General features: G+C 40.6%; 1 protein-coding gene and 1 long non-coding RNA gene across 2 annotated transcripts in view; one reads left to right on the top strand and one right to left on the bottom strand.

Moving 5' to 3' along the window:
* Positions 1-18,594, bottom strand: part of tmem255b (transmembrane protein 255B) — a 34,272-nt gene that overhangs the window by 5,993 nt on the left and 9,685 nt on the right. Inside the window, exons 4-7 of the mRNA XM_083522442.1 lie at positions 16,021-16,110; positions 8,567-8,647; positions 2,806-2,891; positions 2,510-2,669 (exon numbers count right to left, since the gene is read on the bottom strand). Coding sequence (XP_083378568.1) covers positions 2,510-2,669; positions 2,806-2,891; positions 8,567-8,647; positions 16,021-16,110 — 417 coding nt within the window. The remainder of the gene's footprint in view (positions 1-2,509; positions 2,670-2,805; positions 2,892-8,566; positions 8,648-16,020; positions 16,111-18,594) is intronic.
* On the top strand, positions 9,419-10,812 carry LOC310715836. Its single transcript, XR_014530410.1, has 2 exons — positions 9,419-9,729; positions 9,854-10,812. It is a non-coding gene; the product is annotated as an uncharacterized lncRNA (long non-coding RNA).

The raw sequence follows: 18,594 nt of genomic DNA, 5'->3' as shown, positions 1-18,594 counted from the left end.
CATGGACAAATACGGCTGCTTTACACAAATGTATGTTTATTATTAGTGAAACCAAACTTTTAATTATGGTGTTTTAAATTACATAAATCATCAAACAGAACTTTTGCTTTGTTCCCACACGGACGGTTTTAGATGCTGGATGTGTGCATCATGCAGATTTTGGAGTTTATTTTCTTTTTTTTTTTTGTAAAGAAAGAGAAAAGAAAGGATGTCATGAATAAATGTGTGTTGCATTGAAGGTTGTTTTTTTTTCTACCTCTGATATATATATATATATATAGTGAGGAAAATAAGTATTTGAACACCCAGCTATTTTGCAAGTTCTCCCACTTAGAAATCATGGAGGGGTCTGAAATTGTCATCGTAGGTGCATGTCCACTGTGAGAGACATAATCTTAAAAACAAATCCAGAAATCACAATGTATGATTTTTTAAACTATTTATTTGTATGATACAGCTGCAAATAAGTATTTGAACACCTGTCTATCAGCTAGAATTCTGACCCTCAAAGACCTGTTAGTCTGCCTTTAAAATGTTCACCTCCACTACATTTATTATCCTAAATTAGATGCACCTGTTTGAGGTCGTTAGCTGCATAAAGACACCTGTCCACCCCATACAATCAGTAAGAATCCAACTACTAACATGGCCAAGACCAAAGAGCTGTCCAAAGTTACTAGAGACAAAATTGTACATCTCCACAAGGCTGGAAAGGGCTACGGGGAAATTGCCAAGCAGATTGGTGAAAAAAGGTCCACTGTTGGAGCAATCATTTGAAAATGGAAGAAGCTAAACATGACTGTCAATTGCCCTCGGACTGGGGCTCCATGCAAGATCTCACCTCGTGGGGTCTCAATGATCCTAAGGAATCAGCCCAGAACTACACGGGAGGAGCTGGTCAATGACCTGAAAAGAGCTGGGACCACCGTTTCCAAGGTTACTGTTGGTAATACACTAAGACGTCATGGTTTGAAATCATGCATGGCAAGGAAGGTTCCCCTGCTTAAACCAGCACATGTCCAGGCAAGTCTTAAGTTTGCCAATGATCCAGAGGAGTCATGGCAGAAAGTCATGTGGTCAGATGAGACCAAAATAGAACTTTTGGGTCATAATTCCACTAAACGTGTTTGGAGGAAGAAGAATGATGAGTACCATCCCAAGAACACCATCCCTACTGTGAAGCATGGGGGTGGTAGCATCATGCTTTGGGGGTGTTTTTCTGCACATGGGACAGGGCAACTGCACTGTATTAAGGAGAGGATGACCGGGGCCATGTATTGCGAGATTTTGGGGAACAACCTCCTTCCCTCAGTTAAAGCATTGAAGATGGGTCGAGGCTGGGTCTTCCAACATGGCAATGACCCGAAGAAAAACTTGACCAATTTGAAGGAACTGATTGTTTTTATAACTTTTGATCACTTTCAACATTTTGGACTTGCAAAGCTTGGTCTTGATTGGTCCTAACCCCTACTACTGTAGCTTATGTGCCACAGGATTTATCACAGCACTTCAGAGTCGGCTGCCAATGTTCATCCAGAAAGAACAACTTGTTCACAATTTTTACTACACCATTACTAAAAGGTGAGTGGTTTTAATAGAGAAATCGAACCCTTGAAAAAAAATTTCCAGTAAGAAGAAAAAAAACCTGGCACATCAGGACACTAATCTTCAGTTAATGAATGACAAACTCGATGCATTTTAAAATGACTGTAAACTTTCCATTGTGTTTTATTGCATCGGTGGTACCGAGCGTCGTTTTATAGGCAGCCAATTAACAAACCCGGTGTCCGGGCAGAGCAGTGATGCCTCATAAAATACTGCCTCCGGATATGAAGAACACACTGAGAGGATTCCTGATTTCAATTAAGCTGTAGCTCACAAAGTGTAAAGAATGTAATAATATAATCAGATATAATATATTAAATATATAATAAACAATAATAATCAGAATAATATTAATATCAAAATGGCACTGAAGATCATTTGCTTTGTCATGGACAAAAATATTTAACATACACTATATGGGCAAAAGTATTGGGACAAAGTATTAGTTCTTTCCCAAAATATTACCACACAATTGTACAGGATCTTTGGAATGGTATGGAGCAGCATTGTATTTTTCCCTCACTTACACTAAAAGACCCAAACCTGCTCCAGCATTACAATTCCCCATGTGCGCAATGTTGGAATTGAAGATCGTGGAGTTGCCTGCTGTAGAGCTCTGCCCTCAACTTTATTGGGAGGAACGTGAACGCTGACTGCACCTTCAGGCCTCCTCATCTTAGCCTACATCAGTACCTGACTTCACTAACAACCTAGTGGACCTAATGAACACAAATCTTCACTCATAAATCTATGGGAACATCTTCCCATGAGGAAGGAGGAGAAATGGAATGGGATTTTTGAAAAGCACATGGTCGGATGTCCACAAGCATAAAAAAGATGAATTATGTTTAAAAGAATTCACCAAAACAGTCAACCATATAAAAAAGAAAGGTTTGATACTTACCAAGTCCTTAAAAGCTCCCAGTATGGCAGCAGTAATGATTCCCAGGAAAACTCCCAGTACATTGAGCACTACGTCGGACCACAGCAGCCTGTGCAGGTGCACCACGTCCCAGCAACTACTCACACCAGTAAACTCAAAGTAGTGGCTGTGGTAACCTGGGCTGGAGAGACAAACCCACCAACATTTAACGTTTTTTCTCGCTATTTGTCTCTAAAAAAAAAAAGTAAAGTGTAGTAAAGTAGAGTGTAAAGGCAGTCACTCAAATGTTAATACACTGCGGTCTAAACACAGCTCACCTCTCACAATTGTATAAATCGCAGCAGTAACAGGTGTTGGTCTTCACCTTGATCTTGCAGTCTTGGTTATAGTTCTGACACACAACCTATTGGATCCAGAGAGACAGAAAGAAAGAAGTTTAAATCTTGTGTCCTTTACTACCAGTAGCCACATCAAATAAAAAAATGTCCTGCGTTTGAGTACAGTACACAGTGCACTTAACTGTAATTTGGCGTTCAGCAGATGCAGAAATCTGCCACTTTTAATTGCTTTAGACCGCAATGAAGTAATAGCCCAGATATTTATCAACCACAGGGTTTACCGGTATGTGTTTTGAACGTCACAGCATCAGAATTTACCAACGAATTCCTTACGTAATATATAACGCCAGAGATTTTCTATCTGGAAAGCATTACAGATCCTTCCTACCTGTACAAATGTAAATTCTGGTGTATGTCAAGTAGTGTGCAACTTTTACTCTCTATTCAAATAATAAACACTGTGGATGTAAGGCCGCCTCAAATCCTTCTGTCTCCTCATGTAATCCCAGACAGACTCCATGATGTGGAGAACCACAGAGGACCCTGTGGGAGCTAAAACGGTTACTTCCAGTGCTCTTTTCTTTTTTTTTTTAAATATATATTTCATAATGACGTGGTCATTTTCTTGCCGCAGAATAAATCAGACGCCTCCCTGAAGGTATGATGAATAAATATCTGCCTTCATTACCCAGCATTGAGGACACCATTAATCCGGACCAAATCTCCAACTCCATTTGCATGTTGATTAATAAAAATAAATGATGAACTAAAAAAAAATGCGTTCTCACTTTATGCCATTTTTCAACACTTGCCTAAAACATTCACACATTGTATGTTTCACTGCACAGTGTTACTGTACAGGAACAATAGAATTTCCATTTCAATTCGATTTTTATACAGTGAGGAAAATAAGTATTTGAACACCCTGCTATTTTGCGAGTTCTCCCACTTAGAAATCATGGAGGGGTCTGAAATTGTCATCGTAGGTGCATGTCCACTGTGAGAGACATAATCTAAAAAAGAAAAATCCAGAAATCACAATATATGATTTTTTAACTATTTATTTGTATGATACAGCTGCAAATAAGTATTTGAACACCTGAGAAAGTCAATGTTAATATTTGGTACAGTAGCCTTTGTTTGCAATTACAGAGGTCAAACGTTTGCTGTAGTTTTTTACCAGGTTTGCACACACTGCAGGAGGGATTTTGGCCCACTCCTCCACACAGATCTTCTCTAGATCAGTCAGGTTTCTGGCCTGTCGCTGAGAAACACAGAGTTTGAGATCCCTCCAAAGATTCTCTATTGGGTTTAGGTCTGGAGACTGGCTAGGCCACTCCAGAACCTTGATATGCTTCTTACAGAGCCACTCCTTGGTTATCCTGGCTGTGTGCTTCGGGTCATGGTCATGTTGGAAGACCCAGCCTCGACCCATCTTCAATGCTCTAACTGAGGGAAGGAGGTTGTTACCCAAAATCTCGCAATACATGGCCCCGGTCATCCTCTCCTTAATACAGTGCAGTCACCCTGTCCCATGTGCAGAAAAACACCCCTAAAGCATGATGCTACCACCCCCATGCTTCACAGTAGGGATGGTGTTCTTGGGATGGTACTCATCATTCTTCTTCCTCCAAACACGTTTAGTGGAATTATGACCCAAAAGTTCTATTTTTGTCTCATCTGACCACATGACTTTCTCCCATGACTCCTCTGGATCATCCAAATGGTCATTGGCAAACTTAAGACGTGCCTGGACATGTGCTGGTTTAAGCAGGGGAACCTTCCGTGCCATGCATGATTTCAAACCATGACGTCTTAGTGTATTACCAACAGTAACCTTGGAAACGGTGGTCCCAGCTCTTTTCAGGTCATTGACCAGCTCCTCCCATGTAGTTCTGGGCTGATTTCTCACCTTCTTTAGGATCATTGAGACCCCACGAGGTGAGATCTTGCATGGAGCCCCAGTCCGAGGGCAATTGACAGTCATGTTTAGCTTCTTCCATTTTCTAATGATTGCTCCAACAGTGGACCTTTTTTCACCAAGCTGCTTGGCAATTTCCCCGTAGCCCTTTCCAGCCTTGTGGAGGTGTACAATTTTGTCTCTAGTGACTTTGGACAGCTCTTTGGTCTTGGCCATGTTAGTAGTTGGATTCTTACTGATTGTATGGGGTGGACAGGTGTCTTTATGCAGCTAACGACCTCAAACAGGTGCATCTAATTTAGGATAATAAATGTAGTGGAGGTGAACATTTTAAAGGCAGACTAACAGGTCTTTGAGGGTCAGAATTCGAGCTGATAGACAGGTGTTGAAATACTTATTTGCAGCTGTATCATACAAATAAATAGTTTAAAAATCATATATTGTGATTTCTGGATTTTTCTTTTTTAGATTATGTCTCTCACAGTGGACATGCACCTACGATGACAATTTCAGACCCCTCCATGATTTCTAAGTGGGAGAACTTGCAAAATAGCAGTGTGTTCAAATACTTATTTTCCTCACTGTATATATAGCCTTATTTATAATGCCTTTCTGTGCATATAATCTTGATTTAGTTAGTTCAGAATGCAGCAGCAAGAGTCCTCACTAGATCTAGGAAATATGACCACATCACCCCTGTATTAATCAGTCTACACTGGCTCCCAATCAAATCTCGCATTGATTATAAAATTTTACTACTGACATATAAAGCACTTAATGGTCTCGCACCACCGTATCTGAGTGAACTTCTGTACCAGTATGATCCTCCACGCCTACTTAGATCAAAAGGTGCAGGCTATCTGTTGGTTCCTCCAATAATGAAGATTACAGCAGGGGGCAGATCTTTCTCTTATAAAGCCCCGCAGTTATGGAACAGCCTTTCTATCAGTGTTCGGGACTCAGACACAGTCTCAGTGTTCAAGTCGAGGTTGAAAACATATTTATTCAGTCAAGCCTTTAATCAGTAGATTTTTTCTCAGGTAAAGGCTCAGATCTGGAGGGAACATTGATATAGAGTGTTTGGTGAACTGGGATATTTGTACGCTGTCGTCCCCTCACATTCACGTGTTCACTCAGGTTTGTTGATGGTGGTGTGGTGGGCCGTCTCTTATCCCAGAGATCCCTCATGTCTGTGTTGCCTTCTGGTTCTCCCTTTTAGTTATGCTGCTATAGCGAGTCTTGCCGGAGTCCAAACTGCACAGTGACTTTAACTCTCATGCAACAATAGGTACACTTAATAATCCATATCCTTCTCTTCCTGTCACCCTCCTCTCTCTCTCTCTCTCTCTCTCTCTCTCTCGGTCGAGTTAAACATGCTCCTGAGGCTCCAGTGACCACTGTTCCTGCCCCTCTCCCCCCCGTGGATCTTCCCACTTCATCCAGGCCTGCCTGGATTGGATGTCAACAGTCTCCTACACTGATGTCAACAGTCTCCTACACTGACTCAGAAATACACTTCGCTTTTGATCATCATCACTGCACCCCGCAACATTGTATACCCGCCACAAATGGACATTCGGTGTAACCCAGATGAGGATGGGTTCCCTCTTTGGTCTGGTTCCTCTCAAGGTTTCTTCCTTATGCCATCTCGGGGAGTTTTTCCTTGCCACAGTCGCCAGTCGCCACCGGCTTGCTCATCAGGGACAAACTTACTCATAAAGAACATGTTCATTTTTAATCACCGCATTATCTGTGTAAAGCTGCTTTGAGACAATGTTCATTGTTAAAAGCGCTATACAAATAAAAATGAATTGAATTAGATTGAATTTACCGTAAAGATCAAAAGAATCATATAAACTATCAATTTATTTGTATATTTCTCTCAAGTTAATTAAAGTGGCCCTTTGAACAGGATACTTCCACTGCACACAGACTCGCTTCTGTACATCTCTACTATATACAGACAAGCAGATGAGCCCAGAATACAAACGTAACATGTTTAATTTGCGCATTGAGCGTTTTCTCACATAGACCATTAAGGAAAAATCTTAACTTGACGTAATGCAATAAGGCAACGTTTTTAAAACTCAGTAAATACATTAATAATAAAGTACACTATGAGTTTGGTATTACGCATTAAGGACACGTTTTTCTTAACAGTTTTCCTTGGGAGAAAACCGTAATTAAGTGCCTTACGTTTATATTCTGAACCCGTGCGCTTGACTGTACCATAGTGTGCTTTATTATTAATGTGTTTACTGAGTTTGGTCTTTTATAAACACGGTCTTATCCCATTATGCTACGTTAAGCCTTTTTCATGGTAAGCGTTTTAGCATGTCCCCTGTGTACTGTGCATCTGGATGGTATTCACAGTGTTTCTCGTTTTCCACATTTCGTTATGTTACAGCCTTATTCCAAAATGGATTGTATTTCTCGAAATTCTACAAACAATACGCCGTAATGACAACGTGAAAAAAGTTTGTTTTAAATCTTTTGCTAATTTATTAAAAACAAGCTTGGCACACCTACTTTTGGGCAGTTTCTTCAATTCTTATTTGCAGAACCTCTGAAGCTCCATCAGGTTGGATGGGGAGCGTCAGTGCACAGCCATTTTCAGATCTCTCCAGAGGTGTTCAATCGTGTTCAAGTCTGAGCTTTGGCTGGGTCACTCAAGGACATTCACACTTCTTTGTTATCTTGGCTGTGTGCTGAGGGTCATTGTCTTGTTGGAAGATGAACTGTCGCCCCAGTCTGAGGTCCAGAGGGCTCTGAAGCAGGTTTTCATCAAGGATGTCTCTGTACGTTGCTGCATTCATCTTTCCCTCGATCCTGACCAGTCTCCCAGTTACTGCCTCTATAAAACATCCCCACAGCATGATGCTGCCACCACCATGCTTCACTGTAGGGACGGTATCGGCCAGGTGATAAGAGGTGCTTGGATTCCTCCAGACATGACACTTGGCATTCTGGCCAAAGATATCTTTGTTTCTCATGGTCTGAGAGTCCTCCAGGTGCCTTTGGCAAACTCAAGGTGGACTGTTATGTTTCTTTTACTGAGGAGTGGCTTCCGTCTGGCCACTCTACCATACAGCCCTGATTGGTGGAGTGCTACAGAAATGGTTGTTCTTCTGGAAGGTTCTCCTTTTTAATAGAGAAACGCTGGAGCTCTTTCAGTGTGACCACCGGGTTCTTGGTCACCTTGATCGCTCAGTTTGGCCGGCAGCCCGCTCTAGGAGGAGTCCTGGTGGGTCCAAACTTCTTCCATTTGCAGAAAATGAAGGACACTGTGCTTATTGGGACCTTCAATGCTGCAGAAATTTTTCTGTCCGGATCTGTGCCTGGATACAATCCTGTCTCGGAGGTCTACAGACAATTCCTTGGGCTTCACGGCTTGGTTTGTGCTCTGGCATGCACTGTTAACTGTGGGACCTTATATAGACAGGTGGGTGCCTTTCCAAATCATCTCCAATCAACTGAATGTACTACAGGTGGACTCCAAACAAGTTGTAGGAACATTTAATGGATTAGGAGTGGAAACAGGATGCACCTGAGGTAAATTTTGAGTGTCATGGCAAACGCTGTGAATATTTATGTGTGTGATTGTTCTTTGTCTTTTATTATTTGATTTCAAACAAACTTTTTCCATGTTGTCATTATGGAGTATTATTTGTAGAATTATGAGGAAAATAATGAATGTAATCCATTTTAGAACAAAGGTGTAACATAAAATGTGGAAAAAAGTGAAGCGCTGTGAATACCTTCAGGATGCACTGTATCTTTTTAGATATATGCAGCATATTATGAGTGGTTTATGTTCACCTCATTATAGTAGTTGTCAAAGGCATAACCTGTGCTGCTGGCGTAGAACTCGCACCTTCCTTCCATTAACGGTCTTCTGTCCTAGAGCAGGAAGAAAACGGTTTCATTACCTCAGTAGCTGTACTCATTCTCAAATAGCAAGTATATATACAGCAGGTCAAACAGAGTTAAAGCAGGTAATGTGCTGAATCAGTCATCTCTGATATTTGACTGCTCACACTGTACGCTATATTGTAGCTGTTTAGCCAAATTTTGCACACAACACATTGGCTGACTAAACATTGGCCCTTATTTTTATTGAATCCCTCTTTATGCCTTTATTAGAGCAGGATGTTCAGTTCAACTCCAGGCCTCTAAAGATACGGTGCATGTGACGTCACATTCAATCGTTCTTACCCAAATAAACTTCAAGAACGGCAGTTATTCATCCTTGAACTAATGAGTTCTGATAATTTTTATAGCAAACCGACGGTACAGAGGAATCTAAATTCATGGCCAAAAGTGAATGAAGGAGGGCAGAGTCGCTGTTATAACCTGCTGACTGTAACATTCATAAAATAAAAGCACTAAAGGAGTAATAAGACTGCATAGATCTGAAATACCAAATTTACAGAAGCAGGCACTGATTCAAACGATGAGTCTGGTTTTAGTATCAATCACACTTTTGACGTGTTTTTCATGTAAAGAATCTGAATGCATTAATACACTTGCATGTTAATTTTCACATAAGAATCAATGCAAAAGCAATTAATCCGTTCCCAGACCTCAGGCAATCGCTTATTTCAGCCCTTCAAAAAAAAATTTTATATGCCTAATTTAACACACAAATATACTTATGTAACATGTTATCTCTCACAGAACAACCTCCATGATCCGAACCAGTCTGGGTTCAAAGTGGCACATTCCACAGAGACGGCCCTTTTGGCTGTTTCTGAGAAACTACATGCTGCTCGGTCAGCCAAGCTGTCATCTTTCTGGACCTTTCAGCAGCATTTGACAAAGTCAACCTCAAGACACTTTTGTCAACCCTCAAGAGCCTTGGTATCTGCGGAACATCATGGGAATGGTTTGCTTCCTACCTGGAAGGTCGCTCATACCAGGTAACATGGAGGGGATCCACATCTGCCCCATGCAGACTCACCACTGGTGTCCCACAAGGCTCTGTACTTGGTCCCCTCCTTTTCTCCCTCTATACCCACTCCATTGGTGAAGTTATATCCTCACATGGGTTTTCTTATCACTGCTATGCAGATGAAACTCAACTCATCTTTTCTTTCCCTCCATCAGATACCACAGCTTCCGCTCGGATCTCAGCATACTTGTCAGACATATCTTTATGGATGAGTGCTCACCAACTTAAACTCAACCCCAGCAAAACAGAACTGTTGGTCATCTCAGGTGATTCATCCCCAGGTCAAGATCTCCAAATAACACTTCATGACTCTCTGCTCTCCCCTTCAGCCACTGTTCGTAACCTTGGGGTAACTATGGACAATCAAGTGTCTTTTTTCCCACATGTCGCTAATGTTGCTCGTTCTTGTCGATTTCTTCTCTATAACATCCGAAGGATTCGACCATTTCTGTCCATACAGGCTGCCCAGGTGCTTGTTCAGTCTCTTGTCATTTCAAGACTTGACTACTGCAACTCTCTGCTGGCAGGTCTCCCGCTGAACGCTATTCATCCCCTGCAAATGATCCAAAACGCAGCGGCACGACTTGTGTTCAATCAGCCCAAGTTTTCCCACACCACCCCACTGCTGCGCTCCCTTCACTGGCTTCCAGTAGCTGCACGTATCAGATTCAAAACACTGATGCTTGCCTACAAGGCCAAAAACGGACCAGCACCATCTTACCTCATTGACCTCATCACATCTCGCACTGCACCACGCTGTCTAAGGTCCTCCAGCACTGCTCGACTGGTACCCCCTTCTCTCAGAATGAGAGGTAAGTACACTTCAAGGCTCTTCTCTGTTTTGGCACCGAGGTGGTGGAATGAACTTCCCCTAGATGTCCGTACAGCAGAGTCCCTGATTATCTTTAAGCAATGACTGAAGGCCTACCTCTTCCTGAAATACCTAAATTAGCACTTTCCAAGTTTGTAGAATTCGAGTTATATTTATATTGAGTTTGTAATCTTGCGTACCAGTGTAGATTTATTCATTACTAGAGATTTAAAGCACTTTTGAACGTCGCTCTGGGTAAGGGCGTCTGCTAAATGCCGCAAATGTAAATGTAAATGTAACAAAGTATAAACGTTAAAAGTAACAAATTATAAACATAAAGAAATAAATAACTTTTTGTTCTTTATGATGGTACTTACTGTTGAATTAGATAAATTATAAACTTAAAAAAATAAATTTGTTCTTTATGACTGTAAATTAGACATGCCATATTGCAGATAAAGATCTCATGTGCGAACACCACGTTCATGCTTTTCTAAAATTTTTTTCTTTATTTCAACTGTTTTTTTTTTTACAACCTTTTTTCCAGCGCTATCACTACACTTCTTGGTGCTTAATTTTATAGTAAAATAAAACAATATTAATAAAGAATGCACTCTGAACAATATCTATGAAGCAATTGGGCATTAAACGTAAAGGGACAGAGGTGATGAGGGACTAGGAGAATGCGTGTGACTGGAACCAAACTCGTCAAAAGAAAGGCTTGTACTCCTACAAAGATTTTTTTTTACTAGTACACCGATATTCTACTACTACAAGGAACTCGTACACCGGGGTTCCACTGTGTGTGTGTGTGTGTGTGTGTGTGTGTGTGTGTGTGTGTGTGTGTGTGTATATATATATATATATATATATATATATATATATATATATATATATATATATATATATATATATATATACAGTGGGTACGGAAAGTATTCAGACCCCCTTAAATTTTTTACTCTTTGTTATATTGCAGCCATTTGCTAAAATCATTTAAGTTCATTCTTCTTCCTCATGAATGTACACACAGCTCCCCATACTGACAGAAAAACACAGAATTGTTGACCTTTTTGCAGATTTATTAAAAAAGAAAAACTGAAATATCACATGGTCCTAAGTATTCAGACCCTTTGCTGTGACACTCATATATTTAACTCAGGTGCTCTCCATTTCTTCTGATCATCCTTGAGATGGTTCTACACCTTCATTTGAGTCCAGAAATTTTTGATTATACTGATTGGACTTGATTAGGAAAGCCACACACCTGTTTATATAAGACCTTACAGATCACAATGCATGTCAGAGCAAATGAGAATCATTAAGGTCAAAGGAACTGCCTGAAGAGCTCAGAGACAGAATTGTGGCAAGGCACAGATCTGGCCAAGGTTCCAAAAAAATTTCTGCTGCACTTAAGGTTCCTAAGAGCACAGTGGCCTCCATAATCCTCAAATGGAAGACGTTTGGGACGACCAGAACCATTCCTAGAGCTGGCCGACCGGCCAAACTGAGCTATCGGGGGAGAAGAGCCTTGGTGAGAGAGGTAAAGAAGAACCCAAAGATCACTGTGGCTGAGCTCCAGAGATGCAGTCGGAAGATGGGAGAAAGTTGTCACAGTCAACCATCACTGCAGCCCTTCACCAGTGGGGCTTTATAGCAGAGTGGCCCGACGGAAGCCTCTCCTCAGTGCAGGACACATGAAAACCCGCATGAAGTTCTCCAAGATGGTGAGAAATAAGATTCTCTGGTCTGATGAGACCAAGATAGAACTTTTTGGCCTTAATTCTAAGCGGTATGTGTGGAGAAAACCAGGCACTGCTCATCACCTGTCCAGTACAGTCTCAACAATGAAGCATGGTGATGGCAGCATCATGCTGTGGGGGCGTTTTTCAGCTGCAGGGACAGGACGACTGGTTGCAATCAAGGGAAAGATGAATGCGGCCAAGCACAGGGATATCCTGGACGAAAACCTTCTCCAGAGTGCTTTGGACCTCAGACTGGGCTGAAGGTTTACCTTCCAACAAGACAATGACCCTAAGCACACAGCTAAAATAACGATGGAGTGGCTTCACAACAACTCCGTGACTGTTCTTGAATGGCCCAGCCAGAGCAATGACTTAAACCCAATTGAGCATCTCTGGAGAGACCTAAAAATAGCTGTCCACCAACGTTTACCGTCCAACCTGACAGAAGTGGAGAGGATCTGCAAGGAGGAATGGCAGAGGATCCCTGAATCCAGGTGTGAAAAACTTGTTGCATCCTTCCCAAAAAGACTCCTGGCTGTATTAGATCAAAAGGCGGCTTCTACTAAATACTGAGCAAAGGGTCTGAATACTTAGGACCATGTGATATTTCAGTTTTTCTTTTTTAATAAATCTGCAACAATGTCAACAATTCTGTGTTTTTCTGTCAATATAGGGTGCTATGTGTACATTCATGAGGAAAAGAAATGAACCTAAATGATTTTAGCAAATGGCTGCAAAATAAAAAAGAGTGAAAAATTTAAGGGGGTCTGAATACTTTCCGTACCCACTGTATATATACAGTAAAAAGTATTTTTAAATTTTTCTTCTAATAAATAGTTTTTTCTAAGTGTATGTATGTATGTATGTATGTATGTATATATATATATATACAACACAAAAAATTTTGAATTTATTTAACATAGAATTTATCTATGATCTTGTTTTGTTGTGTTTTTTTTCCAGTCAGCTTTCCGGTGTTTATGTATAGGTCACATATATTCTAACCCTTAATGGAGAGTGATGAAGTATTTATTTTAATTCGTAATTTAAGTGCAGTAGAATAAATCGCTGTACTCATTCCAAAACAGGGGCAGTTACAATCTAATCTTCTATACAATTTATCTTCTTTTTTTTATTCTACAATATGTACATAATAAAACAAACATTGAATATCTACATGTTTTTCTAAATGAGAACTTGTTGCTGATATTTTATTGCACCCTATCAGAAAGCACATAATGGTAGAAATCTTTTTTGTACATTGGAGAAACTGTGGAAACCAAAACACAAAACATGTTTTCTGGGAATGCTGTGTTATTAAGGGCATATTAGAGAAGATGACATATTGCTTTACAGGATATTTTCCTAGTGGAACATCTTCCCAGAAGATGGAGGTTATTATAAGAGCAAATGGAGACTAAATGTGGAATGTTATGTTTAAAAATCCACAAAATGTTTGACTTTTGCACTCTTAGTGCGGGTCCCAAGGCCAGATAAATAGGGAGGGTTGCGTTATGAAGGGCATCCAGCATAAAACATGTGCCAAATCAAATATGCGGATCACGAACCTGAATTTCATACCGGATCAGTCGAGGCCCGGGTTACCAACGACCGCCACAGGTATCGTTAGACAACAGGGATAAATTGGGCTACTGTTGGCGCAGTGGGCACTTTAAACGTTGGTACTAAGATTGATAAAGGGAGAGAGATAGCTGATATGATGGAGATGAGAAAGGTAGATATGTTGTGTGTTCAGGAGACCAAGTGGAAAGGAAGTAAGACCAGGAACATTGAAGGGGGGTTTAAACTGTTTTATCATGGTGTGGATGGAAAGAGAAATGGTGTCAGGGTGATTCTGAAGAAAGAGTACAGTAACAGTGTAGTGGAGGTGAAGAGAGTTTCTGATAGGGTGATGAACGTGAAGCTGGAAGTTGAAGTTGTGATGATAAATGTCAACAGTACCTATGCTCCACAAGTGGGTTGTGAGATGGAGGAGAAGAAAAGATTCTGGAGTGAATAAGATGAAGTGGTAGATGGTGTACCTAGTAATAAACAATTAGTGATTGGGCAGACTTTAATGGACATGTAGGTGAAGGGAACAGAGGTGATGAGGAGGTGACGGGTAGGTATGCCTTTAAGGAGAGGAATGTGGAAGGGCAGATGGTGGTAGGTTTTGCTAAAAGGATGAAAATTGCAGTGGTAAACACCTATTTTAAGAAGAAGGAGGATCATAGGGTGACATATAAGAGTGGAGGAAGGTGCACACAGGTGGACTTTGTTCTATGTAGGAGATGCAACCTGAAGGAGATTGGAGACTGTAAGGTGTTGGCAGGGGACCGTGTAGCTAGACAGCATCGGATGGTGGGCTTTAGGATGGTTTTGGAGGTGAAGAAGCAGAGGAGGAGCGTTAGGACTGAAAGAAGAATAAGATGGTGGAAACTGAAAGAGGAAGACTGTAGTGTAAGATTCAGGGAAGAGGTCAGGCAGGGGCTCGGTGGTGGTGAAGAGGTGCTGGATGATTGGGAAACTACTGCAGAAGTGATGAGGGAGGCAGCTAGAAAGGTACACGGTGTGACATCTGGAAAGAGAAAGAAAGACAAAGAGACGTGGTGGTGGAATGAGGAAGTGCAGGAGAGCATAAGGAGAAAGAGGTTGGAGAAACAGAATTGGTATCTGCAGAGTGATGAGAAAAGTAGGCAGGAGTACAAGGAGATGTGGCAGCAGGTGAAGAGGGATGTGGTGAAAGCCAAGGAAAAGTCACATAAGGAGCTGTATGAGAAGTTGGACACTAAGGAAGGAGAAAAGGTTTTATACCGATTGGCCAGGCAGAGGGACCGAGCTGGGAAGGATGTGCTGCAAGTTAAAGCAATAAAGGATGGAGATGGAAATGTGTTGACTAGTGAGGAGAGTGTGTTGAGAAGGTGGAGGGAGTATTTTGAGCAGCTGATGAATGAGGAAAATCAGAGAGAGAGAGAAGGTTGGAGGATGTGGAGTTGGTGAAGCAGGATGTAGATAGGATTAGTAAGGAGGAAGTGAGAGCAGCTTTTAAGAGGATGAAGAGTGGAAAGTCGGTAGGACCAGATAACATACCGGTAGAAGCGTGGAGATGTTTAGGAGAGATGGCAGTGGAGTTTTTAACCAGATTGTTTAACAGGATTCTGGAAGGTAAGAGGATGCCTGAGGAATGGAGGCGTGTGCTGGCATTATTTGTTTTTTCCTTGGTGACCTTGACCTGTCCTATTGTACTTTTATACTTTATAGTTTGAATAATTGTATTTTTCTATTCTATTTTCATTTAAATGTACATGCTGTGACAAATAAAATTTGATTTGGTTGATAATATATACATTTTCACCAAATTAAACATATTTGTATCAACACGCCTGCAGCACTGCACACATAGTAACTGGTTTAATATTCCTGGTTATTATCTAATTATTGCTGCTTGTTAGGCTGAGATTCCACCTCCAATGTGTTAGGACGAGGTCAGGAACTGGTCAGAATCCGGCCTCTAAGCATCAGTGACTGGACTGCATTGAGATGGAGGTGTATATTGGAGCACTGAGCCGCACGAGACGAGGCTTCGGGTTTGATTACTTCCACAAAGTTTTATTACCGAAGCTGACACCCAGATCTAACACTCCGAAGAAACTGTACGATAAAAGATAAGGCAGTGATGTGATATACGTATGTGCCATACACAAGTCTCTGCTCACGTGTATACAAAGTGAAGCATACAAACAATAAATTCTCGCGTGCCGCTTACGATGTACTCGGCAGCAATGATGCCGTCCACGATGGCGCAGAAGAAGCAGGAGATCACACCCAGGCTAATGAAAATGATGGAGGCCACCAACTGCAAGAGAAATAAACATGGATTATATATTAAAGATATAAACATGGACAAATCAGAAGCTGAGGAATCAGACAAAAAACACATTTTGGTCTGGAGACAGTAATATACTGAATGAGCCTTTATTCTATTATCAAGGCATCTCCAATTAAACACCTCTCACATGCACCAATCATTTTATAACATTTAATACAAATAATTATACTTCTTACAACTCATTCATACAAAGAATGTAAATCTCGGATTTGATGTAGGTGATGTGAGGAGACCTGGGGTGCAGTCAGCTTTCACATTCATCCAAGTTGAGATAAGAGCTCTATAGTTCGCCATTCAAAATCTTCATCTCTAACCCATGAAAACCATATCTTCATTGTGTTTGCTTTGTGCGCACAGGCATAGTCATGATGGAACAGTTTTGGGTCTTCTAGTTCAGGGAGAGGGAAAATGTAATGCTACTGCATCCAAAGATCCTGTACAATTGTGTGCCTCCAACTTTGTGGTAACGGTTTGGGGAAGAACCACATGTAGTAGGAAAAGTCAGGTATTCCGATCATATACAGCATACCTGTAGCCTCTGATTAAAATGTTACCAATCTGTCGTAAGCCTGGTGATAATAGTGCAAATGACAATGATGTAGAGATGAAATATTTTGAACAATTATCAATTCATTGCAGTACATTAACTGCATTTGGCAGACAAACCTATCCAGAGTGACTTGTAATTATCTTATTCAAACAACTGAGCAGCTATGGGGTTAAAGGCCTTCTTCAGTGGCCCAGGAGGGGCAAGTTGGTAGGGCTGGGATTTGAACTTATGACCTCCGTAACCAGTCCAATGCCTTTACCACAAAGCCACCATCGCCTCATTTGAATAATAGGAACATGAATGATGTTTATTTCAATTCAATTCATTTTTATTTGTATAGCGCTTTTAACAATGAACATTGTCTCAAAGCAGCTTTACACAGATAATGTGGTGATAAAAAGTGAATGTTCTTTATAAGTGTAAGTTTGTCCCTAATGAGTGAGCCGGTGGCAACTGTGGCAAGGAAAAACTCCCCGAGATGGCATAAGGAAGAAACCTTGAGAGAAACCAGACTCAAGAGGAAACCCATCATCATCTGGGTTGCACCGAATGTCCATTTATTTCCACCCTAGAAAACTCTAGGCCATTTTGTATCCATACAATCTAAATTAATCTCCATATGATTTATTTTATTTGGTGCATTTTAAACTGATGCATCGATCCAAATCGTCTATTGATTGCACACTTAATACACACCGTCCCCTCTAAATGTACTGTAACAGCAAGACCAATTAAAGCTGAATTTCTGCTCTATTGTCTCATATTCAACTCATGTTTAAGTGTCCAGCAAAAACAAGAGATCTGGCCTTGCTGTTCCAGTATTTTTCTGGATGAGACTGAGCATATACAGTAATATAGATATGAATACAATACTCTACACACGACAAAGAAATGATTGCATATTTCCATAAAATGGAAATATTGCAAAATAAAATGCAAAATTCTAAAGATAATAAAAAGATATTTTGCCCCGGCCCTGTCTGTCTCCTCACCTAATCTAAAGGTGGCAATCAATAAAACTACATGCAAACATACATACAAACTAAATACAAGAGATTTATTAAAAAGAATACATAAAATTGGCATAGCAAAATGGCATTTAAAGCTGCTCAGTTACCATGGGAGTGGGTCAGTATTAAAGAATATTTATATTGCATAGAAACCATGAGATGCCACACATTTTATGAATCATTTAGTTGGCCTTTTATTATTAATATCAACACATTTTTGGCTATATTTTTTTATTGTCTATATGTGGCAATGAGTGTCTTAGTTCACACACATCTACATTTTCTACTGCATCCTTGTAATCCAGTACACATACACACACATCCATACATAGCTATGGGTTTCGTAAAATGCCCTTGCCTCTGTTTCCTTTGCCCCTAGTTGATATCTTCAGTGTCTGGATGTAAATGGAGTAATAAAGGAAATGTACAGCCTGTGAAACTGTCTGCCAACCTTCTCCTTTATGGATAATTTACTGACCAAAGGCAGCCTGAAGGGCAACGCTACACTCAGCAAAGGGCAATCACGTTCACCTATCTGATTCCACAAGCTTACTGGGAATAATGAAAACTTTTACATCTAGAAATTTCTTTGCTTTCCTGAACATGCTTATCCACCTCACACAGAATCCTAATCAGGTTTTTTTTTTATGTTTAAGCTTCTCCCTAATTTAATTTTCGCAAAACTTACCAGCCCTCTTGTCAAACTGAAGTGTCAGACTGAACATATATTTTTGCCACTCCTAAAAATCCCGTCCAACTGGGAGTTTTTAATCAGGGATGGTTCGTAGTCCGAAATCATTAGTGGATGATTAACAGTAGATGCGGTAAATTGCACTCTTTGGACAGGCCAAAAAAAGAGGCATTAAGCACGTTTGATTGTGTATACTGAGC

Source organism: Silurus aristotelis (assembly GCF_946808225.1).
Source record: "Silurus aristotelis genome assembly, chromosome: 20".
Classification (NCBI taxonomy): Eukaryota; Metazoa; Chordata; class Actinopteri; order Siluriformes; family Siluridae; genus Silurus; species Silurus aristotelis.
The sequence above is the reverse complement of the archived record's forward strand: the minus strand, read 5'-3'. Positions and strand labels throughout refer to the sequence as shown.